Genomic DNA, 27,875 nt, shown 5'->3' on the forward strand with positions numbered 1-27,875 from the left:
TGGAGGATTGGGACAAAACTAATCTGATGAGGTTCAACAAGGACAAGTTCAGAGTCCTGATCTTAGGACAGAAGAATTACATGAACAGCTACAGACAGAGGACCAACTGACTAGGCAGAAGTTCTGCAGAAAAGGCACTGGGGGTTACAGTGGACTAAAAGCTGGATATGAGTGAACAGTGTGCTCTTGTTGCCAAGAAGGCTAAGAGAATATCAGGCTGCATTAGTAGGAGCATTGCTAGCAGATCGAGGGAAGTGATTATTCCCCTCTATTCAGCACTGGTGAGGCTACATCTGGAGTACTGTGTCCAGTTTTGGGCCCTCCACTACAGAAAGGATGTGGACAAATTGGAGAGAGCCGAGCGGAGGGCAACTAAAATGATTAGGGGGCTGGAGCAAATGACTGATGAGGAGGTGTTGAGGGAACTAGGCTTGTTTAGTCTGAAGAAGAGAAGAATGAGGTGGGATTTGATGGTGGCCTTTAACTACCTGAAGGGGGCTTCCAGGGAGGATGGAACTTGGCTGTTCTCCATGGTGGTAGATGACAGAACAAGGAGCAATGGTTTCAAGTTGGAGTGGGGGATGTCTAGGTTGGATATTAGGAAAAACTTTTTCACTAGGAGGGTGGTGAAGCACTGGAATGGGTTACCTAGGGAGCTGATGGAATCTCTTCACAAAGCCCTGGCTGAGATGATTTAGTTGGGGTTAGTCCTGCTTTGAGCAGGGGGTTGGACTAGATACCTCCTGAGTTCCCTTCCAACCCTAATCTTCTATGATTCTATGTTCAGGAGTCTTTTTGAAATGGGCGTAATTTCGTATTACAATGAATAAGAGGCAATGTTTGAAATCTGAAAATAGTTTGTACAAAGGGAAGCTGATGGATGGCTGATCTGGATAGGGAGCTACGTCTGCAGAAGACTGAGGTGCACTGATCACAAACCTCAGGAGAGAGAGACATTATTGCAAACTGGAAATCCAAAAGGCTTCATCTATAACCAATTTATAACCAAATATTAAGTTACTGCATTCCCAGGGAGGAGTAGAAGGTTAACAGACATGGATCTTAATGAATAGGTGTGATGACCCACCCCTCCCTGCATAGCCACCAGTCTTCTTGATGTAGGGAATATACTTCAGAACCATTCTATGATGAGAAAGGGAGGCGTGGCTGAACTCCTAATAAAGGATTTCAAGATTAAAACTCTCTGTTAGGAGAATTCCAATGAATAACAATGAGGATGAGGTTTTCAAAAGCACCTAAGTGAATTAAGGGCACCAGTTCCATCGAATGTCATGTAGCTGCTTTTGAAAAACCCATTCTAATTTACTGTTAAAAAAAAAAAAAAAAAAAAAAAAAAAAAAAAAGATTCTTCCTACAGGAAAGGTGTATTTGGAGAGGTCTAGGACTATATGTGGTGGATCAATGCAAGTGACTTCTTGATGAAACATACCCTCCTTTTGACAGCTCCACTAACTAGCTATCTGTACAAAGACAAGAGTGTTTGTTTTTAAATGCAGGGTTTTTTTTCCTCCAATTTTGATTTGCAAACTGCCCTAATACGAGGCTGGAAATCATACACTGAAAGGGTCTGACGTATGACAGTTCAGTTAACGGATTTACACCAGGATGCATTTCACCACAGAAGTCCAAACACTGTCTAACTCTCCCTGCCCAAACATAACGAGGGTGTGAGAGAAAAAGGAGGAGGAGTTGATTTTGCTTCTCTATGAACTTTACAGAATAGCAGAGCACGATAGAAAATAGACAGAAAATAGAAACCCAAAAATCTAAAAAAAAGGTGGGGAAAAAAAAGCAAGTAACTGGCCTGTGTATTTGTGTCAAGCCAATTCTGGTTGCAGGCCAGGACTACAGCTCTGGTTGTCCTTGAGTAGAAAGTTGCTCATATATTTAAACTATAAAAATAATAAAAGAGATCTTGTAAGTTATTTTTCTATAATAAATAAAATATCTGTTAAAAAATTGATAGATCTTTCAAATGGAAGCTGCTTGTTTCTGTTGCTCATGCCAGCAGCTCTGATATCATGTACACAGGTCTCTTAAGGGCTTATAATCAAATATTCATAGAGGGGTGCAGTAACCATCCCCTGTGATCGCTTGAAATCCCCAAGGCAGAACGCGAACTCCTCCACTGAAGAGTAAAAGATTTCTGGCCTGAGTGTGATTCTACCCAGTTCCAGTGCTTAACTGATCCAGCTTCTAAAAGGGGAAGAAAGAAGAGAGCACCCTAATTCCTGGGTTGTATTACAGGACTGCTGTCCCTTTCATTCTGTCTCTTCACCTTCCTCTGCAGGGAAACTGATGAGTGCCTGTCCTCTACTCTTAACTCTAGAAAGCCAGTAGAGGAGATGGCAGTCGTCTGCCTGAAGGAGCTCTCCGTGGTCCTGAGAAGGCAACTCCTTTGTCCCACAGATGTAAGTGAGATCTTCTGATATGAAGATTAAAGGTCACTCTTGCGACATCTTTTCTTTGTAGTTCCCTTTGTGGACCCCTCAAAATCCCACATCACTTAGTTTCCACTTCAAATAACTTTCTCTATTGTAAGTTGCACAGAGCCAGAATCCATGATTCTTAAGAATGCAGACAGTTATGCCTGAAACTTCCATTACTGCTAATGGAGTTTACGCACCCCACCCCCTATATGAGAATAAACCCTGCTACTCTTATGACTACTTGTTTATTATTTTTAATGCAAACTGTATATCACACATTAAGGCTAATCCCAATAAGTCAGTCCCCCAAATCTTTCACACTGGAGCTGGATACATATAAATTTGCTTATTTCAATCTGTGACTTTTGCTAAACATAGCAATTGCAACCTGGGTTTATTCTTCTGGCTAAAGTCAACAGGGACAAATGAGAGCTGTTAAGAGGAAGGGGATTGAATAATGGGTAATGAAGGGACAAAGGAGTCAATACAATGGGTGTAAAATGGATCATTTCCACAGGTGAGTGTGTACACTCTGCTGAGAATACACACATTTCACAGGCATAACAGTGCAGCAAGAGAGCAATAATGCATTACCCCATGAAACTCCTAGAGAGAGATTCCAGCAACAGGAAGACAAAGAAAGAGCACAGAGTCAATGACAAACAGAAACAGATATATACAGTATACCCAATTCACAAAGAGATGCGAGCTTCCCCTGCCTCCCCCTCCCCCCACATGCTCATAAAATAAATAAGGAAGGAATCAATAGATTTGATACGTGGCATATGCGCACACACCCCTCCCTGGTGTCATTCCAATGAAAAACAGACAGCATTACTATACTTTCAAGTTATTGTCACTTTGGAAGGAAATAATTTTCATTGTTCAGCAAATTATGGTAAATTCATTCACTTTAAACAAGCAGTGCAAAATTTTACACATCTAGGGCAAACTTTTCCTGTTGATGCGCAGGGAGTGTTTCTCTAGTTTTTTTCCTCCATTGATCAGCATCGTTCAAATGAGCAAGTAGAATTTGTGCCTGGAGCTGACCAATTTTCATGACAAATTTGCAAGGCTGTTTTAAGCCACCCTACTTCCATTTCTTTAAAGACAACAACATTCAGACCTATCTCATGTCATTTTTATCTTCAACACAGAGAGACGCTTCATTTGAAAGATACTGCTATATAAAAGATACATAATTTTGTTATTATCATTCATTGCTTACAAGCATCTCTTTGGGGCCCACCTTGAAAAGAATAAATTGAGTTACAATCTTTTGAAGAATTAAAAGCAGGAGAAGGTGGACTGGTGCAAAGTTTAAAAGGGGTAAGCATGCTGAATCTTGCAGGAGTGACTCATATTACTATCTATATTGAGAAGCGGGTGCTATTGCAATATTCCAGGAGACAATGAATGAGCTGATTTGACTTGGTGTCCACTTGACAAAAAAGTTAATAAAGATCACCATTATCTAGCAGCAGATCAAGAAAATAAATTTGGTGAATTAAATGGGTTTGGCTCAGAGGTAGTCGTCAAGCTGTCTTGTTGCAGACAGGAATCAGTAAAGGCCGCAGTAAAGAATGTTTGCAAGATTGTTGTAGGCTTTACCATTGTTCTGCTCTAGCATTTATTAGCAAAAAAATCCCAACAGAGGCAGAACAAAAATCACGCAGCTCACTACCAAATCAAGTTCTTTTCTAGCGATAAACAATACTCACAAGGTTCAGAAAGTCCCTTTGGTTTGGATAAGTACCCAAGAGCCTGGATGTTTATCCAAACTTCATCTGAACTGTCTGAATCCCTTATTTTAGCAGAATTGGACTAGAAATCTCTGGAGAACAAGATTGCTGGTACTTTCTGCATTTAGTTAGCCTGGAAATCCTGAAAGTATTGTCTCTCTCCTGGGATTCAGCATTTACAGACCCAGCTGGAATGTGGAAGTACAGAGGCTAAAGCAAGAACAACAGAAATAGAAAATTCTTCAAACTCTTCCAAACCTCAAAAAAAGTTTGATTCAGTTCAAGTCCAGGAGAAGGTTTGGGATGGTTCTTGTTTTATCCAAACCACTTTACCCATCCTTCATTATTTCCTCCCAAAAGGGTGCATGTTTAAGAATCCTGCACCCTTCCTTTTATAATCTTTTCATGAACCTATTCTCAACATTTATTCAAAAGCCCTGTAACACACATGTAGTTCAAGACACACTGTCATGAAGTACAGCTGAAGGATGTACAATGAAGTGTAGAGACTGTTATTATACCATTAGATATCAATGACCAGTGTGAACTACAGAAATACTGAATACAATGTACCCTCATAAGGAACAGAAACTATAAACTTTTCATCAGAAACAATTTTCCCAGCAGCAAAAAAGGCTCTATAAATCTGTTGATGTTCCACATTACCTTAAGAGAACCATGTTAATCAAGGAGAAGGTATTTTAAAGACCAATTCAATTATTGGTCTTCAGAACACACAGAGTTTCTCCGATTGGACAAGCTCCCTAGATTCCTCTCCAGGAAATGTGAATTCTTACTGAACAATGAGATCAGGAATTTACAGTAGATCACAGACATGGACATTATTTCCTGGAAAATGATGTTTATGTTTAACAATATTTTACAATTCTATACCCTCTTTCATCTGGAGCTCTCAAAGTATTTTACAACCTTAATTAGCTAAGCCTCACTACACTCAAGTTTGACAGGTATTATTATACCCATTTCTCCAGATCAGGAGACACAGGGTCAGTTTTCCAAAAGTGGCCTCTAATTTTGTGGCCCAACTTTACACACCTAGGGCCTAATTCTCAGAAGCATGGAGTGACTCCATCTTATGGTTGACTTCAACTGAGTTAGGAGTTCTCAGCCCATCTGAACAACTCCTAGGTACCTAAAATTGGGCACCCAAAACTGTAGGCAACCAAAATTAGAAGTCATGTTTGAAAATCTGGGCCTCAAACAACTTGCCCCATGATCACAAAACTTGTTAGCAGCCAAGTCAGGAACAGAGCACAGAGCTCCCAGTTCGCAATCCCCTTCTCTAAACACAAGTCAACATTATTACCTTCATTTAATGGTGGCAAATGATACAATTTGATCATATTCTGGAATCTAATTTTTTCTAGGAAAGTCCTTGTCACCCTCATGCTGTTGAAAATAAATCCAGAGGATTAAAGGGTCTACTTCTGTGATTTAAGACAAGTTTGCACTACTCTATGTCAGATACTCTCTCCCTAGGGGAAGAGGGAAAAGACAACTGTCCCATCTTAGCCAATTTAGAAATAAATACCATGATACAAACTCTGTGCTACTGTTGTCACAGTCTCAATGGCTGAGGTCAAACCAATTTAGATTTGGGTTGTTGAGCGTGGGGTTGACGGTCCAAGCCCTGCCACGTGCAGGGCTGATAGCCTGAGCCCTTCCAGTTCAGCTCCTCCTCCAGGCCCCCTCCATCTCCAGCATTTAAAATAGTGTTAAATATAAAAAAATGTGTTTTTAATTTATAAGGAGGGATCACACTTAGAGGCTTTTGCTGCTGTGTGAAAGGGGTCGTCAATACAAAAATTTGAGAACCACTGCACTAGAAGCTCCCTAGTGCATTTTAATCTACTCATATTTCAAACTTGCCTCCAGGTCAATACCTGGAGCTTCAGAGACCTGTGGAAAACCCTCATAATGCAACTGGTAAATTACCCAGTATTACATGGGGGGGAAATGTCCTCACAGATTCCCACTGTGATCAGCTTGTGTTCTGAAGTGTCTGTGTTTCTCTTCCTGTGTTCTTTACTAATAAGGACCTTTGAATAAAAACAGGATCTTGGTTTCTTAACTCATCTTTGTCTGTTGCTCATTCCTCACTTCATCTCAAAATGCTCTGTGAAATCACAGTAGGTTGTTTGGGAAATTATACTGATGTCTGAAACAGAGGATAGTGATTTGAAGTAGTTGATAAGCAGCAGGAGAAGAGGAACACTGTAGAATCTAGGAAATTGTCATGTAAATATCTTTAATGAGAAAGAATGAAGGGAGAGAAATACAGAAAATACACAAAGCAGAAGCTGCAGTGATTCTAAAAATAATGTTTTTCTAGATTTTGGTGAAAAGATACCCATTACCTCATGAAAAAATGCACACTTTCTTAAACGGCTCAATCTCCTGTGATCATTTTTTTTCTCAATCAGAGCAGCTTAAAATTTCCAGAGCTGCCAGAAACGTTTGCAATGAGCCCTTAGAACTCAGGAAAGGCTTGCCAATAGGTCACAAATGTGGGCCCAGATTGAAGTGAGTGGAAGCTGAGACCAAAATACACCTGGGTGAAGTTTCAATGGAATCTAGAACAACTTGTTAAGTTAGGTTGACATTATGGAAAGTTCTTTTCCCCCTAAGTTTCCGGTGATTAAATAGAAAAAAAATGAAAATTTCACTTGAAGTTTTCGCTTTGTTCTGACCCAAAATTTAAAATAAAAAAACTGGGGCCGTGAAACCCATGAACTTGTTTTTAAATGGAACTGCAACTTCTGAGCTTTAAATGGTTTAGGGTCACATCTGCTGCCCTCTATCCTTTCCTGGAAATTCAGATTGTAAAGAAAAGCTACTTACGAGAAGGCAAATGCCACCAAGGCCCCACTGACCACAATAAAATCCAAGATGTTCCACAGGTCACGGAAATAGGAGCCAGGATGAAGTAGCAGCCCCAAGTCAATCATCTTCAGAGGAAACAAATGAACACAACACATGTAAAACCACAGGAACCAACTTCAGTGGAAATGTGCAGCAGGGATATGTATCATCTACAATGGAGTGGACCTATGGCCTTATCAAATGATTTAGGTCCCTTCACAAAACCTCCTTCTAAGTTACACAGCAGCAATGTTTTTGTTCTTGACAGGTTTTCAGTAGGGGAAAGGGAGGTTTGCCTTTGTCATTTAGTGAGAGAAGTTAGTATTTTGGAAGCAGACAACGTTGACTAGAGTCAGGAGCAGTGCAGGCAGATGCTCGGTAAGCTTTCTATCCATAGCTTTGTCAGTGCACTCCATGATTTTCAATCCCCTTAATATGCCAGTTCCTGGCTTTTTCCTGTCAGAAGAAAAACTATGCCACATCGTGTGGTAGTTTGGTACAATGAATACATAGGAGAGATTATGCTGAGAATAGGGGAATTTTGTTCCTTTCTTGTAATTTGGTCTTCTCTTAAATATACATTCACCTGAACAGTTTACTTGCTCATTGTTTAATACATGCATACTGTGCACTTTGCCAGCTACACAAAATTAAATTAAACAACATCCACAGAGGCAGCTTTGCTGGAAATTAGTTGGGGGCCAAACTATGAGACTGAATCCAAAGCTTACACCAACAAGCTGTAATAAATTCCTTGTGTTTGAACCCCCATAAGTTTGCAGCAACAAAATGAGAGATTTCTCACATTATGTTGTGCAGATCTGTGATGCGCTCCCTCTCTGTTCTTACATAAGGGATGAAATAGTTGATCATTTTGACCTTTGAATTATTATTGAATCACAGAGTTTACACCTCACTGAGATGAATGGGACTGTTTCCACTTTTCTGGGGTTCCAAGTATTTGCAGACTCACGCTGACATTTCTCCATCACACTAAATTAACATTTTTCAGATTTTCTTCCCAACCATAACAGCTAGAGACTTTCTTTTCTTTTTAGAGATGAAAGCTGAGATTCTGAAGAACAAGACAGTAGCTACATAAAAGTGCTGGTATGATGTAGGGGTGTGGTGCCAGCTGTTTCAAGCCCTGTTCCTGATGGGTAGAATTTATGATCAATATTTTTCTACAAGCATTAGTGGTCTCTCTGCCCCGTTTATATCTCTTGCTCTGGACTCCTGAAAATATACCACAATGAATCTGAGAAGCTGAAGAAATATCCATGGTGATATTCTTACCTTTATCACCATCTCAAAGGTAAAGACACCTGTAAATATGTAATCCAGATACTTCAGTGCCTAAATCAAAAAGAGAAATCTATTTAAAGGAGGTTACACACAGAATCACTGAAATGATCTGCACAAAAAGAGTGTATGGAAGGTCAATTCCAGCAGTGGATTATTTACCACAGTATCACTGCATAACATCAAGTTCATGGGATGCTGTCAGGTAGTTTAGACCACAAACTGAATCCCCTCAATGGAACTGAAACAGGGTTTTTGTTTTTGTTTTAAACAAATCATTGCCAGAACACTAGTGTGCATGTGTGAGATATCATCTATGGCCAGCTTAAAATAGCAAAGTGAATACATTTAAAATCAAAATATTGGGAAATCTTTTCCTAATTTGCTTACCTGCAAACAACTTCGTACAAATGTGTGCTCCTCATCTACAACAGTTGACAACAGCATTGAATGTAAGGGGGATATAAATCCCCCAGCCCAGGGCATAAACCAACCTCTAACTAGTATTAGGAAGAAACTTTCCCCAAGGCTAGTTTATTTCATAGCTGCCTATTTCAGGGTTTCCTGAACCCTTCCTTGAAACCTCTGGAGCTGGCCAGCCTACAAGACTAGGTGGTCCCATTATCTGATCCAATATGGCAATTCCTATGTTCTGAGGAATGCAACTCCCTGATCTGTTTTAGAGGTTAGGAAAAGGCAGAATCCTGAACTCAGGCCTTTGTAAGTAAAACACCTGCCAGTTCACACCTATACATTTCATAATCTTCTTGGTAAACTGCTTTGGATTTTAAGGGTGAATTTTCAGTCCTGGTCTTCAGTTTTATACATTCACCTTTACACTTGCAATTGACTGCACCCATTTTGTGTACACAGTTTGTGCAACAAATGTGGCAGCTGGACCCTGTTGTATTTGTTGCTAATTTAGGGCCAGATTCCTCTGATACCCTTGATAATAGAGCTACTCATGGAGTAAGGTGTTACTGAAGAGCAAGAGTATCCGAATCTGGGCCCTTATGTTAATATAGCTTTCATTCTCAAAAGTCACATGAGAAGAGAGGGGAGGTTTGGTAATCATCTTCATTTAGTGACTAGCTGACATAGTATCTATCTGAGTATCCTGATCCAAATACAGATGATATGGAGGAGATATGTTCCAAGAAACCCAATGTGTCACTATTTGCTAACGCAAGAGGTGCCCAGCCAACCAATCTGTGAATGCAGCTATGGGGTTTGTGCGTATATATAAGGTGCATGCCCATTTGTGTGTGTATTATCACATGGATGTGCAAGCTCAGAGTCTGGTTTGAAACCTGTTGAAAACTGGGCCCTAAATGTAGTTTTCTGTTGTTATTTAAAAACAAAGTATCCATCCTATGTTGGTCCTACTGGTTACTGTTGTCCCCTACCATTCAGGAGAAGCTACTCTGAAGTCTGGCTTCAGTCTCTTGCTTTCTGTACTACAGATGATGAAAATACCCTGTAAGTGTACTCCACCCTCAGATACCTCCCACTGCTCAGCATTGATCCCTTTGGCCGTGAAGGCACAGCCTTTCCAGGTTTCAAAACACTCCCATCCAGCTGTCATCAACCGACCGCTAAGATACAGGTTCTCAAAGGTTAAAAGGATTAAAACAGAGGAAATGGCCAGGCAACCTCAGTGTTCTGGTGGGGAAATTGATAGATCAGATTCTTATTATAAATGTCTAGCCACTACTTTGGAAAGCCGTGCAAGTAAACGTTGGGTTTGCAACACTTTTCAGAATGAGACATGAAATCCGAGCGCTATCATTAGGCTAGTGTGAGTCTCCCCTAACTGATACCTGTCTGACACTAAAAATATAATTTGGGGGCTATCTTCTCTCTGTACTGCACTTGGCTGTCACTGGTGCAGATCTTACTTCCAGAGGGTCCCACGTTTGCACTCCCAACCCCAGTGTCACCCACTAGACAGTAAATGGTGATGTCATTTGTGTACCAGGTGGAAGCATGAAGTCTGTAGTGTGCTGTTGCCCGCACCTCCTATCAGAGAAGCAAAACAAGAGTATTCTGGCTCCCTTGGTCACTACTCACATCATTCCTTGGAGATTCAGCTTGCACGGGGTCTTCGGCAGCCAGGGCAATGCTGCTCAGTGCTATGACTATGAGGATGACCATCTCAAAGTAGCGCATGTTCACAATGTAATGAAAGAGGCGTCGGATTCTGAAAGAATCAACCAACCAACCAGATAAATAAAGCAGATGGAAGAACTGACATTTCTACTGTCCATCAGTATCTGCGCCACGGTGTTGGTGACTTGTGGGAGCATGTTGCTTATCAAGAATACCATCTTTGGGAATTTTATCATGGTTATAGCAGGGAACTGGGAGTCATGACTACTGGGCTTTATTCTTTGACCTGCCACCAACTTGCTGTGGGACATGGGGCAAATCACTTCACTTCACGTCACTAATCCAGCGGTAAGATGGTGATAGCAGTTATATATATATCACAGGAGCATCGAGAGCTTTCACTAATTGGGGGACAATTCTGCAGACCTTAATAACGGCTAATCTAGATGAGACGTTAGCACGCAGCCACCCAGGGCGTGAATCTACAGTGCACTAGCTTGCCACGCAGCAACATCCCATGTGGACACTACCGCACTGCACTGAAAGTTCGGTGGCGCACTTTGACACATTCCCATTTCAAACTGCAGTACATCAGAGTGCACTATGGAACGTCTCACGAGCATGGGACATTACTGCACAGCAAGCTAGTGTGCTGTAGATTCACACCCCATCCTGCCACGCACTAACATCCAGTGTATGCATAAGACTTGACTTGATTCTGTTCTCTTTTAATGTGGTGACAAAACTCCCAAAGACTAGAATGGCGCAGGGTCAAGACCACATAGTAGTACTTATTCATGCAAGTAATCCCTTTGAAACTATGAAGAAGCAGGCTCTTAATGTTTGCTATGTGCTTTGAGATCCTCAGATAAAAAGTGTTTCATAATTGCAATGTAATATTTTTATTCTCTCTCTTTCCAGGCATCTCTACCAGGCTTTTTGCTACAATATTTGAGAGCTGGACAACTAATTAATAACCAGTAATTTATTTGATAAATGTAACCTCTTTTTATTGTGAACTATCTGCAAGAAAATTGTGAATCTCTGGTATTTTTATATTATTCAAAACTATTCACAAATTCTTTCAGCAAATAACTCTTGATTGGCACACAGTTGCAACCATTTAACTGCAAATATGCAAAATTATACATTTGCACAGTGTTGGTTAATTAACAGTAAATTTGGTGTGGTTTCTATTCCCAGATTCAATGTTGTATGTAACTAACTAACAGCCCTAAATTATTACATGAGCCTGTAATTCAATAACAATTCAAAATCTGCCTTTAGCAAATATTTGACTCGTGGATTTTAAAATTCACTTTTTGCAAGTATTTATTTCAGTAATTCCTGTTACTAGATTAGTAATGGATAATGAATGTAAAATGAGCACAAAAACAACTGAAGTGAATTTGTTATGAAAAAAACTGAAATAATAGTCATGGCATTGTTTCAGAGTCCCCCAGTCTCTGGTTATGTATCTCACAATAAGGGAGAATTATCCTGATGTTCTGGGCTCTAAAGAAGTGAAATTACCAAAAACATTTGTAACTTTAACTCCCATGTTGAATTTGGATTCATCAAAAAAATAACAAGTAGCTATTTTTGGTTCTTTGTCATTCATAAGAAATACTGAGATGCAAAGTATTTGTAAACTATAACTAGTACGTTACAAATCTTTTTCAACGTGTATATGCATTTTTTGAATCATTGGTACTTTAAAAAAACATCTATTTAAATTATATTTTTCAAAAATACTTTGCACTCAGGGCAACACTCAAGTAAACTTCCTCCAGAGGTTGGAAAAATAATCATTTAGAAATAGATACCGTGAAAAATAGCCCACCTTCAGAAAAATAGAAAAGACCTGCTCTTTGAAATAGAATCAGAGTAACAAACCTATACGCAACCTTCAACTGTGTAGGACCAGAAAAAACAACTTGTTGAAGCAGGTCTTTTCTTCCTGTTCCTTATCTAGACCCTCGGGGGCTTCTGACCATTTTAGTGTGAAACATTTCAATAAAATGTGTTTTTAGCCCTTCTTACATTGAAAGTAACTTTCTGAATGGAAAGGGGCTCAAACTCCAGATGAAATTGACAGCTGACACACACTGTGAGCTAGATACTGGCCTTTACAGATGGGATGTGCTGCCCGGGGTACTAAGGGATCAAACTGCAGTGGGAGAGCTCTGGAGGAATTCTGGCTGAGTTTCCAAGGGAGCTTATGTTCCACAGGCAGCCGCACTATTCTTGCAGAGGGTGCAGCATTCTTTCCTTGTGTCTGGCTGACCTCATCCTTGCTCCTCCTTGTAGCACAACATTTGCAAGGATCCGTGTTCATGCTCCACAATGAGATTGTGTCTGGCCCCTTCATAGGAGGCTTCCTATGGCCTCCCCTCATCTTGCTTACCTTCACAGTGCTGGGCACAATATGGCTGTGTGTGTTAATGCCTACTTTGCCCATATATGGTCCCATGAACTCTGCATTACACCTTTTGTTGGTTTCTTTTCTTGGTGGTGGGGGGAGGCAGGATTAATAGAGCACAAAGGATGCTAGAATATGGGGCTTAAAGCATTCTGCAAGATGGGGTAACAGAAGAAAAAGTGGTTGTGTTTTGGGGGTTACGTGAAAAAAGGTTGAGAACTACTCTAAGTAGTCTAAAGGCATCCATTCTCAGCTCAGGACTTTTGTATTCTTTCTGCTATAGCAGCTTAGTACCTTTATCAGGTGTTTCATAACCTAAGACACATTCTAGGCAGTCAACCCACAGCTGATGCAAAGCAGAACCAATATTCAAGGCAGAATTGTGTTTAAAATCAAGCCAGCCAGGATTCAAGACCCATAATTCAAACATTTTTTGCCCCCGAAAGTTCATCATTCTTTTGTATCATGCCGTGTGACACCAGATAAAACTCTTCCCTCATATTAAGTGTGCATTATCATATTCATCAAAGGACGTTTTGCTGTATTTGAAGCTGCTGTTAGAACTAGTACAATGTGATCACAGAATTCTGAGAAACCAAAATCTCTGTCGACTTTCCAATCAGCGACCCCAAGCCTCCATGAAGCCTTATTTGGCAGTGGCACAAACAAATCATAAAAAATGCAGAGGGAAATCAGATATTTCTTTCATGGTGTCAAAGTAGAGAGGTTTATGTTGCTAATGGGAAGTGGACTGAGCCCTCAATTCATTTCCTATAGGCTACTACACAGCAGTCAGATCACTAATGGTCTGGGCCCCTTTGTATCCATAGTTTGTATTGAAAAATACCCTCCATATTTATTTCCAGTGTATTCCAGTGACACACACACTCATAGTCAGATCATCTTGGCGCATGAGTTTATAGCCAAGAGATGTTAAAAAAAAAAAAGAAGATCTAATCAGGGTTTAATTCGGAGAGAAATGATCATAGATAGTGCAAGCAATCCTTGGGGGTGGCAAAGATTCCAAGCACCCTGTACGGCTCCAAGTTACTGCTTGAAATGACTCTCAGCCCTTTATGCTAGATTTCTTCCAGCTCGTGGTGCACCTGTCCAGTCCTGCAGCACTTTGGAGTGACACGGTTTTTTACTTGCAGTCAAAGTGCAGAGCTACCCATGAGACATAGATGCCGCAAGCAGCAGAAGTGCTATGACCCCAACAGACCTATGTGTTATAGTCAGCCTGAGCTAATGAAGAAATACTCACAGTTTTCCAGAAGTTCAGCTCCTATGGGGACGTGGAGCTATAGGTATGGCAAAAATACCACATCCTCCAGGGAAAAGTGTTTGTGGAACCAGGCTTCATTCGCTGGTCTCAAAAACACTTTCCCTGAGCCCTTTCCTCCTCATAATGCCTCTTCATCTACTGACACTCCATCCTCCAAAAACAGATCCCTGACAAAGGTATGTGCTCTTGGTCAGACTGGAAATTCAGAGGAGTAATTCTCAATAGCGAGCTCACAGTCTCCACTGATGAATCACTACACAAATATTCACTAACTTGACCATCAGGAGCTCATACTCCTCTCTGGATTTTTTTTCTTTTCCATTGGTAATTTATTACCTCAGGAAAGCCCAGCTCAAACAGTGCATCTGGTTTGTAGCCCAGTCAAGTTATGTACTGGGTTTTCTAATGGATTTGACTAAACAGAGATCAAATAAATGTACACGATTTTTCTCTGAATAGTCACATACATACACACACACAAAAGACAGAAAAGTCACTGTGAAGCTAGAAGACTTACGGGTTTGTAGGGCTTAAGATAAACATGGAGCTATAAGGCAGGATTGGCTTAGGCCCGTTTTTTGTCAAGTCGTCAACCTCCATATCTTTCTTCTCTTCCGTTTTACTTTCACATTCAACGTTGTTCACTGCAATGTGAATTGAAGGAAACAGGCATCAGACAGGTCAAAAAATGTAAACACATCCCATTTACAAATGTTCTTCAACTGTTGGGTATATAGACAAGGCAGCTTGAATAAAGAAAAATAGCTTTCAAATATATTGATTAAGTATAATGAATCTAATATCTGTCTGTTATTAGCATGGCTGTTCACTATAGTATAATAGACAATACAATTAAATTATTCCTTAACTGCTTCACTGATAAGCAATATTTCAGAACTGTCCGGAAAATGAGTATCCCCAAATGCAGAAAAATCTGAAGTTTTTTCATAAAGGATCTGTCAAGGGGGGGGTTGAAGTTTGAGCCGAAACAACCAGGTATCTCTGTAATCTGTAGGGAAAGATAGCGAATTTGCTAGGGCTCTATGAAAAAAAAAGATAACGAGCCTAACTGACAGCGTGCTCCTGAGTCTTTTGATACACGGGATATAAACCAGCAGCGGAGGTAGATCTGGGAGGCTCAAATAAGCAAGCTGTAGCTCTGCTTTGATAATTCTGGGACTGAGAAAAGCCTGAACTTCTCTGTGTTAGGACTGCTACTGAAGTCTGATGCCCAGTACATGAATGAATGACCCTGTTTATGTCTCAAGTTCTTTTCTTAGCCAAATAGCTGCTGCATACGTTGGCCAATCACTTCTTAAGTCCAAAATGACATTCTCTCGTGAGGCTTTAGCTGAGGTGTTAAGGTTTACCCACCAAACCTATACTTTTTATTTTTTCCCCCCAACCAACTGATATTTTAGCATGAGCAAGTGACAGGCCCCCTAACTCCTTTTCCTAAACATGTTGAGTAAATTCCTTAGTATTTCTCAGATCAGATATGTGTGAACACCACAAGGGAAGAAAGAACCGGGTAAGACTGACTGAAAGAGACATCAGTATCAGAATGTAGTGGAATTACTGAACCTCTCACATGGTAAAGAGTCTAAAGAGGAATAGTACAATCAGAGACCTAAGAGACACAGCCGAGACAGCTTGAAGCCTAATTACATTTCCTGCATTCCAGGCCCAGCCACCAGCACAACTTACAGCGGCTCCAGGGGCTATTTTAAGTTTCAATGACTTCCCAGAGCTCCACTGTTGCAGGAGACCTCCCCAGTCATGCCCCCAGAATATCTCCTTCTAATCCTACCCGCCCACCCAAGCCAGGGGCCATAAGCAGTGGGAAGGGGCTGTACATAAAGTTCTGTGCCAGAGGTATATTCTAGGAAAGCATTTCACACCCCTTTACACAGACGCAGCAGGGGAGAGAATTGGAAAGCAGACAATACAAAGGAAAAGCTGTATTTAGAATAAAAACGGAAGCAACCTTCTCATCTTCTTCAGAAGGTGGCCTTGTAATGGTTGTATCCAGGATATAAACTCGAAAGGACAAATAATTAACCACCAATTTCTCATTCATCTGCGTCATAATGAAAGAGGCTGGACACGGCACAAGAGTCCTCGCTAATTAAAGCCCGCTTAGAGTGACAAGCTTTAATCAAACGCTGCTCACTGCTCTTTCCCTAGCATGACATTTGGATAAATGAAAAGCTGTTGGCGTGCACTGCTGACAGCTGCCCCACTGCAAAGTGACCATCACTCTGGAGTCCCAAACTATTTGGTTTCAAAAGGCTTGATAATGATGTTTCTGCTGAGGGGCTACATGGGGCTTGTCCTGTCCACGTAGAAGGCAGAACCAGTTTATTCCTACTAAGAACACACTGTGCTGCTCAGATGTTCACAAAGCGCTTCACACACATTCATGAATTAAGGCTCACACCCATTCTGAGGCAGGTATTCTCCCTCGTTTTCATATGGGGACACTGAGGCAGCAGGGCTTAAAGGGCTTGATTTTCAGAAGTGCTGAGCACCCACTGACTTCAGCTGGAGTTGTGGGAGCTCATCTCCTCTGAGCAATAAGTGACCTGCCCAAGATCAACATGCCAAATCCGTGTGGCAATGCGCACTAGAGGGGTGGGATTTCAAAAGAGCTCTGCACCCAATGTGCATGGTCCACAACTTCCATTGAGACTGACAGGCTGCCTGAGGCACTCACTTGGTATGACAGTGGTCTCCCCAGGAGGTGCGGTGATGGTGACGGGGATGTTCACAGTGGTGGTTTTGTCCAGTGGCGGCTGAGTCATCCGAGTCACATTCTTCTGGTTGTCGGCATCTTCTGGCTGTTCAGGCACTTTCTGCAGGTAGGTGCTGGGCAGGGTATGCACTGGGACGACACTCACACTGCCCGCAGCCTCTGTCTCACATGGAGTCTCCCTGAGATAGAACAGCAGAGATTATAAACCTCTTCAAGACCAAACCAGGGAGAATAGCCATGCCCTGCAGTCATGCCACCATAGGATACGCCTATCAGATCTTCTAAGCGAAGCTGGGCTGGTTTCTCCATGGAAGACCTCCGGGGAAAACCCAGATGCTGGTGATTCAGTAAGGCTTCGTCCACACGGCAAGCGAGGGGTGCGATTTCCCTGTTCACGTCCACATACTCCAGCTAGCACGAGTCTAAACAGCAGGATAGCTGCAGCAGCATAGGCAGCGGTGGCGAGGCTGAGCTGTGCGGAACACAGACCCACCTGAAACGGCTCAGTCGTGCCTCCGCTACCGCTACATGCGCTACCACAGCCCCATTGCAATTTCTACTAGCCCCAGCTCAGTGAGAGCTACCGCAAGGATGTGAAGTGAGCCAGGAATCACACACCTACTCCTAGTGCAGACGTAGCCTTCGTGACTCTCTCCTCTCTGAGTCCGACTGAGCAAGCATCCAAGCAATATTATTATGTATTATTTGTATTATCGTGCTGCCTGCTAGTCAGAGCCCTGAACCAGGACCCCGTTGGGTTAGGTGCTGTACAAATGCTGTCTGCAGCCTTTGGGCTGCTGGCGGTACCATTTGTTTTAATGAGACATAAACCTGAGGTCCCCACGACGTGTAGTAAGAATCCCCTGGCACTTTTACAACAGTAAGCAAATTAGCCTCTCTGTATTGTCCTGCTTACCTTCCACCTCTCTAAAATTCTCCCTGCAGTTTCATTTGAATCTGGTGCTCTTCAGGTCCAGTCCTAAATCATCGTGGAATGTTGCGCTTTGCTGTTAAACAGCTGCTGGGTTCCACCTCAGACGTGGCTGCATTTCAGCAATGAGCAAAGTGTGTATGGCTAATCTAGAACATTTGTAAAGTGCTTTGGGGTCCATTTGAATGGAAGGTGCACTATATAGAGATCATTATGTCAATTCCACTCTGTTACCAGGATTTCATAGGGTGAACTATGCCCACACCTATCATTCCCAACTTAATTTGTTTCCATTTAGATTAACAGAGGCATAAAGGCAATTTTGTACTCTTTCCTCATTTCTTTATTGAATATTCTAAATGATTCATGGTTATTAAGTTTTCTATTAATTCCAATAAAAATGAAATACAACAGAATGGAATGGTTTGTGTACAGCCCTTAGATAACAGCACTACACTGAATGTGGTAGCCATTACATGCACATCAACAGTCTTGGACATAATGGACTCATCCTTTTTCCCACTGAGTCTATGGGAGGTTTGTAATTGACTTCAGTGGGAGCAAGATGGGGCTGCAGAAGCTGTTTTTAATGAGAGCAAATTAGCCAGGGCACTTAAGTTTTCATGCACTTTAACTGCTGACTGAATAATGAATGACCAGAAAGGGAGTGGGGTTTAATGTGTCACTTCTAACACAGCAGCACTCCCTTAGTAAGGCCCGGCAATAGCACATAGGAGCCCGAGTGCTATGGTGAGACATGACCCTAAAACCATCTAGCCCAGCAGTTCTCAAACTTCATTACACCGTGACCCTCTTCTGAAAACAGAAATTACTATACAAGCTCCGGAAAGGGGACCGAAGCTCAAGCCCCAGCCATGCTACCTCAAGAGGGGGAGAAGGGGTCCAAAGCCCGATGGCTTCAGCCCTGGGAGGGGGGCTGTAACCTGAGCCCCGCTGCCCAGAGTAGATTCAGCTCCGGGAAGTGAAGCTCAGGCTTTGGTTTCAGCTCTGGGCTCCAGCAAGTCGAATGCCAGCCCTGGTAACCCCATTAAAACAGGGTCCCGACCCACAGTTTGAGAACCGCTGTTCTAGCCCACACGTGAAAGTGCATCCCACGGAGCCACGTGGATTGATTAGTTCTGTGCCACAAATGGATCAGATTTCAAGTGCCGTTCAAAAATCTTTAACCTGTCACAGAAACCGAGCATCCAGGGGACTCCGGGCACCCAAAATCTGTATTTGCCCTATGATATGGTTACAATCAAACACATACCCTCAGGGCAAGAAGTGACTTCAAGCCTCAGCTAGTCTATGGAGTTTCCACCTTTTCTCCACAAGGGTCCCTTTACATTGTTTAGCAGTACAACAAAAGAGACATTTTGGCTCAGGATAGTTCCTGGATTAGTCCCAAATGTATCAGAGACAGGAAGAGGGAAAAGTCTACAGAGACTGTTAACAGTGAAACTGTAGCTACTGCATCTGTACAGAAATCAATCCCTGCACAGGTTTCTACTGCACAAGCACACCACGATTAGGCCCCCAGCGCTCTAAAGTGCTGAGCATGTTTATCTGATGTGCTGTAATAGCTTGAAGGAGGCGTGAGCGTCCGGCTGATCAATTACATACATTTTAAAAAGCCCCTAAGTATTATTAGTGGAATCCCCATTGTAAGGTGCCTGTGAACACATGCTGAGGAATCAGCATATGACGGAATCAGGACAGTAAGTTGCTATTGTGCTTACTCTAAGACATGCTGAGACATACTCAGCCTCAAATCAAATTCATTTACAAACTACAACAGAAGAAATTCACATGCACAAAACTGTCAAGGATCTGACAACAATATAAATAACACAGGACATGAAAGCTGTCTGAATACTGCAGAAACACAAGGCAAGATTTTGATCATACCTACATTAGTATAAAATCTGAAGTTTTCACAGAAAAGACTTCAAGGAAATTACTCTGGATTTGTAGCAGTGTAACTGAGATCAGGTCCCATTTTTCTGGTTTCATATGCAGATTTGCAGTGGGAAGGGAGGCAATAGGGAGCCTGCTTTTATAAGGGCCAGACAAAATTTCAGTCCCTCTCTGCTCCCCTGGGGGCACATGATGCCCAAGAGAAAATTGGGAAGTGGACCCATGGCTCCACTCTGTACAGTCCCCACTGCACACTGGGGAACTCCAGGAGATACCCACACCTTAGTACAGGCACAAACTAGCCCAGAATATGACCCACTAAATATGCACGTCCTCCTAGGCACTCATCTGGTTGGCGGCCTGGAAAACCAGCAGCATTCTCTGGGTTAAGCATAACAACATACCATCCTTCGAGGAACACGTTCAGTTTTCATGTTTATTAAAAATGGATTGCTTCCCACTGCTTACTATCACCATGTCAGAGCATAATTTGCAATCACATGAAGCAGCTCACCTGCTGATGTCCACGTGCTTTACAAGCATTAACTAACTCAACCTCATAACTCCCCTTGTGGTAGGTCAGTGTTACTATGAGAAAATAAAAGATGCCTCCTATCCTCAGCCTATTCTGGCACAGAATAGTTTGGTCTCCTGAGGACAGCAATACTTCGGTCTAAGTTTGGTTGTTGGATTTAGTGTGTGGGTTATGGGTAGCCTGTAGTATGTAAGAGGTCAGACTAGATGGTGATCCTTTCTGCCCTTAAACTCTATGATTCTCTGAAAGGACGTGAAGTGCAATTGTGCACTGAGCTGTAGCACACAGATGCAAAGGGTGGGAGGCTAAGGTGGCTTTCTGCCAGACCGAACGTCTTTTTAAAAAATATGTTCCAGCCCAACTCCAAGATGTGTGCTTCACTGCACCAATTACTGGGTGAAATTCTGTGGCCTGAGTTATGCAGGTGGCCTAGATGACTAGTCCCTTCTGGCCCTAAAATCGATCATTCTCTTTGCACCCTGCTGATCCTGGGCTGATCTGGAAGTCTGCATGACCCCAACATCACTTGGGCAGCCCTAGGGATTACCAATTTAAGCAAAATAGAAACAGAACACTTTTATTCCAAAATAAGACCGTCTACACACAGTCTTGCACCAATGTAACAACCGGTATGAATTAAAAACAATTTCGTTATTTTGGTGCCAGTTTGTGCATAGATCAGCACCTGGCAACTGCTGGAGCCTTTTACAACTCTGCAAAGTGCACGTAAATGTTACCAATCAGAACCGCCCGGTTTAACACCCTCTTCTCAATCACTTTGCACAGGTGTAAAGGACTACGTAAGCCAGGAGGCTCTCATAGAGAACTCCGAGGGCATGTCTGCACCACAGTCAGGAGGTGTGATCAAAGCGAGCTAGGATACGACAACACGTGCCACAATCACATCTCCCAATCGCAGTTTAGACACACCCTGGGTCTGAGGAACAAGGTGGTACTGATGTTATAAACCTTATCATGGCAAACATATGGGCTGGTTTCTCTCCTCACTGACACTGAAGTCAGCCAAGAGTAACTCCGCTGAATCCAATGGAGCTACAACACATTGGCGTACAACTGAACTGAGAGGAGAATCAGGCCCACAGTGTTTGCATGTGTGTAATTTCACTTGTTAACAGATTCACCTCCAATGCTGTCAATTATCTCTACAGCCTTTAAAATACAGCCTAACTCTGAACAGAGTGGAGGCGAGGTTATGGCTGCATAGCGACAGTTGTGTTGTGCAGATGTCAGCTAACATGTCTCCATTTAGAAGGGCAAAACCCTAGTACCGAGACACTTTTTACATGCTCCGAAGCTGCTGGATGATTTGGGGCTTATTTGGCCCCATGCAGACCGTGTGCCATTCTAGAATGATGTATTCAACCCTAAATATTAATATAAAGGCAGTCCAAGGCAAGCTAGACACCCACCACAGGCCCTCAGACGACACCTTAAGATACTGTAATTACAGTGCATTAGGCCGTTAGAGAGAGAATGTATACACATTATTAAGGACCATCTTGGCATTTGCACAGGCTGTGTCAGGGGATGCACAGGGCATGGAATCGGTGCTAGTCTGACAACGACTTTCGAGCCACACAAAGCACTCAGCTTTCTGCTCCATCCCTGACATTTCTCCACGATGACAGATGGAAAATCGGTTGGGAAGAGGAGACAAAATTGCTGAGATTGCAAAGCCTTTGGGGCAGGGGACAACTGTTTGTCTGGGTTTGTACATCACCGAGCACGATGGGGTCCTACTCTGTGAGTAGGGCACCTACATGCTTCAGTAATACACATGATATATAATAATACTCTGCTAAGTAAATACTCCAGTATAATACAGTCAGAGTTCAAAACACCATTAAAAGCAACTGGGCTCCATTCATTCTGTTGGTGCAACTATGAACCTGTGTGCCTCATGGCGGGAAGTTTGCCAGGAGCAGGAGCCCAATCGTGCAACTCTTCAACAACCCCCACTGTGCCCGAGGCTCTAGGGCTGTACAGCACAGACCTGGATAGGGTTAGGCCAGGCCAGAGACATTCTAGCTCAAAATCACTTCAAGACAGCATCGGCCAGTGAAACGCAGACCAACGTTTAAAGTTGTGCTGCAGGTGGAATAGCCCCTGCAGGCATGGGAAGGGGTGGCTGTGTCCTCTTGCCCCTGTGGCCGTCATCCCAGCCCACAGTGCTATCAACGAAGCCTGGAGAATATTGTCGTGAATCCCCCACAGCCGACATACTGACAAGCTCTGATTGCACAGCGCTGACTTACTTGGGCTGATGGTTCCGAAGATCTTTCTCCCCAGCCTCTCCTTCCTTCTCCCCATTCTCCTTCTCCACCGAATCAGACGCTAACAAAGTTTTGTGCCGAATCTTGTGTCGTCGATGGGGCTCTTCCCCATTCTCTCCTTTCAAGCCCGGATCTCCTTCCCGGTTCCCTGGCCGTGACCCTCCTCGGTGACGCGAACGCCGCTCGCCTTTGGCACCACTGATTGTCCCGTTGCCTTCCTTTCCTTGCCGCGCGGCTGAGTGCCGGTGAGCCCGGTGCTGCCGGTATTCCTTCTCGGCCCCTTCTTCCACTGAGCCCCGGCGGTGATGCCTTTTACCCCCTTCCTGGCTTCTGTTGCGCTCACTTTTTCCTTCTTTGCTGCCCCCCTCTGCCTCTTTGCTGCGGCTCCTATGCTGCCTGTGCCGTTCCTCCCTGTTGTTCGTGCCAGACTCCCCGTTTTCATCCTTGGCCACGTCGCTCTTCTCCTGCTCTCCCCCCTTGTCTTTATCCCGATGCCGGTGGTGCTTTCGCGGCACTTCTGCACCGTCGGCAGTGGTGGCCTTGGCCTGCTCAATCTCCTGAACATCCACGGGGCTTAGCTTACTGACGTTGTTCCGCCCTTCACTCCTGAGTTCTACCACCAGAGGCCGATCCAAATGGGTCTTCATGTCTGGCCGGATGTGAAGGTTAGTAGCGTAGCGCACCCGCTCCTCTGGGTCGAGCTCATTGTACAGCGCCTCACAGCTGGCCCGGAAATTGTGCATCCGGATCTGGCTAGTCCTCTGTTCCCACACGGACTTGGATTTGGAGGAGTTCTGCTGTTTGCTGTGGAACAGAGGAGGAAAAAAAATGAGTAGATAGTTAGCAGCAGGTCTGGCTCCACTTCTCTAAAAGACATTTTAAAAAGAAGGTGTAAATTTCTAGCTGAGACAGGGAATTGTAGGGTTGAGCCAAAGAAAATATAGGGATGAAAATAGAATGACTGGCAGAAAACACATGGGCAGATACAGCCAGTGAGATCGCCAGAGCGCTAGTGCCGTCCCCACACACAACTGGTACTATTAGAAAAGGTTCTTGGGAAGGGTTTATTTTGATTTCTAAACTTCTTCTGTGTTTTGCACAGCAGAGAGCACGCTGGCAGCTCTAAAATAACGCATAGTAATAATGTGTTAAGTTAGTGCTGGTTGACAGCCCTAGCACGGACTGATGTGTTCCATCTATCCACAGAACAGAAATAGCTCAGGCAACAGCCTGTGCCCTCCCCCATACACCACCCTTCCAGCATGCTGCAGTCTTGACTTGGAGGGACCATCTCTAAGGGGGAGAAGGGGAGTTCTGTCTTTGTGAGCCACGTAAACCTTGGCCACTAAAGCAGACAATCAATGCAACTGTGGTGTTGCTTTCTGTGATGCAACCTCATGGCACTTGGATTGAGACCACCCAACGTACTGCACACAAATTCCTAAAGCACTCATATCATGGAGATGGGTGCCATGTAAGAACCTGACAGTCATCGTATAGTAGAGACTTTTGATTCCTACCAACCTGGGCTGGATTTGGATCAGTGAATGGTTTTGCCATTGCGTGATATGACTTCCTATCTGTGTGGCTTGTAAAACTTTGAGAACAGGCTTACGTCCCTCTGAGATCTCAGCGGCTTTCTTTAGGGCTCCTACCCAGTTAGAGCTCTTTGATGGGGATGATTGCAGTTGGTTTTTGAGATCTTCCCCTTGTGTGAGTTTCAGGCCAGTGACCTACCAGTGCAGGAAGCATTTGCTCTGGAAATGGCTGTGTGATTTGATTGTTAGTTGTTTTTCACGTGTATTAAGAACACAAAACAGTCATTTAAAAATGCAATTATCTCAGAGTTGCAAAGTGTTCCATTGTGTTTGGACTACAGACAACTGAGAGCTGAAGCTGTTGCTAAGAACATACACTATTGGGAACCTATAGGAGGACAGTAATTTGCATATTAATGAAGTCTATTTTGCATAATTTGCTTCCTTAACAGGGACAGCAAAATTACAGACTCGCCAAACTTTTCAGACACTATAAATACGAAAGTCACATCATTTACTCTGACACGGTTAGCAAAGGGTGACACCCACACAAAAAAAATGCATTGCCAGCCACTAGCTTTTGTTACTAATAAGCCGAAGAGCAAGAGAATTAGTTAGCAGTGAGATTTGGAAGTAATGATTACATTTATGGAATGGAATGGAAAAAAAATTTAGATAAGCAAAGACACAATCTGCAAAGTTTTAAGCATGCCGTCAAATAATCACCATATCAAAACTAGTCAAGAATATCAGGAGCAAGTGATGGTGCACGTTAGGGTCTTGCCTGGGAAATGGCAATAAGGAAATAGAACAGGTTGGTGCCTTCAGGGACAGTATTTAGAGCTTTTCAGAGCAAAAGCTCAAGTAGCTGGGGGAATTATGTATTCTGCTTGTCCAATTAAATGGATCCGATTCTTGCTTTCTATAAGTTCTCACAGTAACTGAAATATAGACACATATGAGGGCTGCTTCTGTGCTGTGGCTGCTGTTGTGTTTCTTCAGAGAGGAAGGCTTTTGAACTTATTCACCAGACTTATTTGTGGAACAATAGCGATGCCACCTTAAGACAAAACACAGCATCATTAAACTACTTCCATGTAAAGATGCAGTTCATTTGTGTTGCACACAAAGAATCGCAGAAGAGATGGGAAAAATCTAGCTAATGCACAATTATCCCTGTAACTCTAGTTATTCTCTAGTGCTTTGACTAGTTCAGTTTTAAATAACTCAAGTGATGAGGCTACCACAAATCCCCTTAGGATTAGTACCAGATATTTCTATGTTGGGTGTGAATCTTTACAATAATAGTGCAACCATGAACCCTTTTATCACGTCTTTTGTTGGTACTGTTGATCTGGTACTTTATATCAATAACTCTCCATATTATTCCTTCTGCAGACCTCTTCATAAGAGAAAAAAAATCCATTCATGAATCCACCTCCATTCCTCAAACCCCAATATCCACTGCTTTTATGCTGCTCCCTACCAACAAAGCACTTCAAATTCTTTACAGTGGTATCACCAATATACATAGCTTCCATTACCCAGGGCCTGGCATGCCAAAACAGATTGGCAGACATTATGATTAGTGGATTTTATTGCACAATCCCACCAATGCCACTTGGATTCAGAGACAGACCACCAGAAAATAATGCAGTGGCTGTAATCAGATATCTTTCAGCTCTCTGTACAAAACAGACATTGTATCAAATAAAACGAATGCTAATGTATCACTTTCCTGACTGGTGAATCCCCTATTTCCTCATTAAAAATAATACAAATGAAATGTCAACCAATCACAGTCTAGATTGTTCAAGACAGTACAGTGTATTCCTTGTTACGATTTTTTAAAATCACATTTAAGAACAAGCTACTTTCTTATTGGCTGAAGCATTTTGATCACAGACATTTAGAATGCTGCTTTTATGTAATGGACCACTACCTTCCAAAACAACTGTTTTAAATAAACTACTTAAATATCAACAAATATATAATAAATAAATAAAAATATATTCTCACTGAAGTCTTTAACAATTTTACCTGAGCATAGACTGAAAAAAAGCTGTGTAAGAACTTCAGAATTTGGCCCTATACATTTTAGATTCTAGATATGCTAGAAAAGTATATTCTGATTAGAGCTGTTGTGGAATTTTTTGCTGAAATATTTTTTGATGGAAAACGCAATTTCTGCAAAATCAAAATTGGATTTTTTTTAAGAGAAATTTTCTAATTTGGCTACATTTTTTGATTTTCCGTGGGGAAAAATCTAACTGAAATGGTTTGGTTTGGTTTGGTTTGAGTTGATCCGAATTGAAATATTTTGGTTTGTTAAACACAACCGAAACATTTTTATTCCTGGTCAGTTTGGAACTAAATCTCGCCCACCTCAGCTCCTGCATGGCCTCTTGGGAGTTGTAGTTTGGGTGTCTACTGGCTCGACTCTCTGGCTGGACCACATCTCTTATGATTTATCACAGTCTCCTGCTAGTTGAAGTGCCATGGTATATCAAGGGAGTCCCATGACCATGGGACCTCACAAGAGATGTAGTTCAGCCATGCCTTCTCTCATCACATGAGCTATAGCCCACTAAAAATTACAATTTCTGTTCTGTGAAAATTTGTGATATTTCAACTTTTTGTTCAAATTCAGGACAAAAACAATTTTTGAAAATTCTGATTTTTGACCAGTTCTAATTCTGTTAAGCTCGTATTGGAAGCATATGATTGAATTAAGATATGGCTTTAAAACTGTCACCAATGTCAACTTCCTGGATCAACATAGACCAATAAATACAGGAGTCTGACTTTATTTTTAGTATTCTCATATAGAAATGCTGTTTTGTTTTCTAGCTCTTTGAAAGAAAACAATTAATAGGAAAATAGGGTTGGTGAAGGGCTGGTATTTCCAGGGGATGGAGTCCTCCCTCAAAACAGTAGGTACAGCCCAGGCAGCACAAATGCTGGCTTCTGTTATGCTGTTCTGCCAACATGTCTTAGCCTGGCTTGGAGAGTTTGTTCTCCATGGCACAGTCAGTTCTTGGTCTCGCTGCTGAAACTGCCAGCAAACATCAAAATTGGGGCCAGTTTCGATAGCGTTTTTTTGTAAAAAGTAGATATTGTAATTCACTAGAGTGAATCTGTTAAGTAATAAATTTGCTGTTTCTTCTCTCTACGGACCGGGGGGTGATAAGTCAGCAGGGGGTGGAAGGCTCTGGGGCTGTTAGACGAACTGCCAGTTGATAGAACCTATAAGGTCCATCAGCGAAGTGACTTATTCTTCTCCTACGGTCATTGTACATGTAGCACACTACCAAGTACTGTATCACAACTGTTGTACCTCAGCAATCCAGAGCCCACAGCGGGGAGATGATTACAATAATAGCCTATTAGATGATCCAGTCCATCTCTTATTGACAGCTATCCACTGGGAAGAAGAAAGCAAGCATCAACTCATCCCGTCCAGGCTATCAAGTAACCTTAGATGGTAACAACTTTGGGTCACTATAGAGCTGGGCTTTTATGGATTGGTAAACTAGAAAGGAAAGCTCTCATATTTCATTATCAATTCCCTGAGCCACCCAGTCTCTCCAGCAATTCAATTTCACAAGAAGCAATAAAACGCACTACAGCACAATTCGGTAGAGCCTCTAACACAAAATGAATGGCGTCATCCATTGATTTACATCTTCCAACAGCCAAAGGAATGATG

General features: G+C 42.5%; 1 protein-coding gene across 1 annotated transcript in view; it reads right to left on the reverse strand.

Annotated features, from left to right (window-relative positions):
- Window positions 1-27,875, reverse strand: part of CACNA1B (calcium voltage-gated channel subunit alpha1 B) — a 433,344-nt gene that overhangs the window by 82,504 nt on the left and 322,965 nt on the right. Inside the window, exons 21-26 of the mRNA XM_067542172.1 lie at window positions 22,611-23,432; window positions 16,910-17,127; window positions 14,711-14,837; window positions 10,448-10,577; window positions 8,372-8,431; window positions 7,055-7,161 (exon numbers count right to left, since the gene is read on the reverse strand). Coding sequence (XP_067398273.1) covers window positions 7,055-7,161; window positions 8,372-8,431; window positions 10,448-10,577; window positions 14,711-14,837; window positions 16,910-17,127; window positions 22,611-23,432 — 1,464 coding nt within the window. The remainder of the gene's footprint in view (window positions 1-7,054; window positions 7,162-8,371; window positions 8,432-10,447; window positions 10,578-14,710; window positions 14,838-16,909; window positions 17,128-22,610; window positions 23,433-27,875) is intronic.

This window comes from Emydura macquarii, unplaced genomic scaffold (assembly GCF_026122565.2).
Source record: "Emydura macquarii macquarii isolate MOO-44397 ecotype Brisbane River unplaced genomic scaffold, CSIRO-AGI_Emac_v2 contig_691, whole genome shotgun sequence".
Taxonomy (NCBI): domain Eukaryota; kingdom Metazoa; phylum Chordata; order Testudines; family Chelidae; genus Emydura; species Emydura macquarii.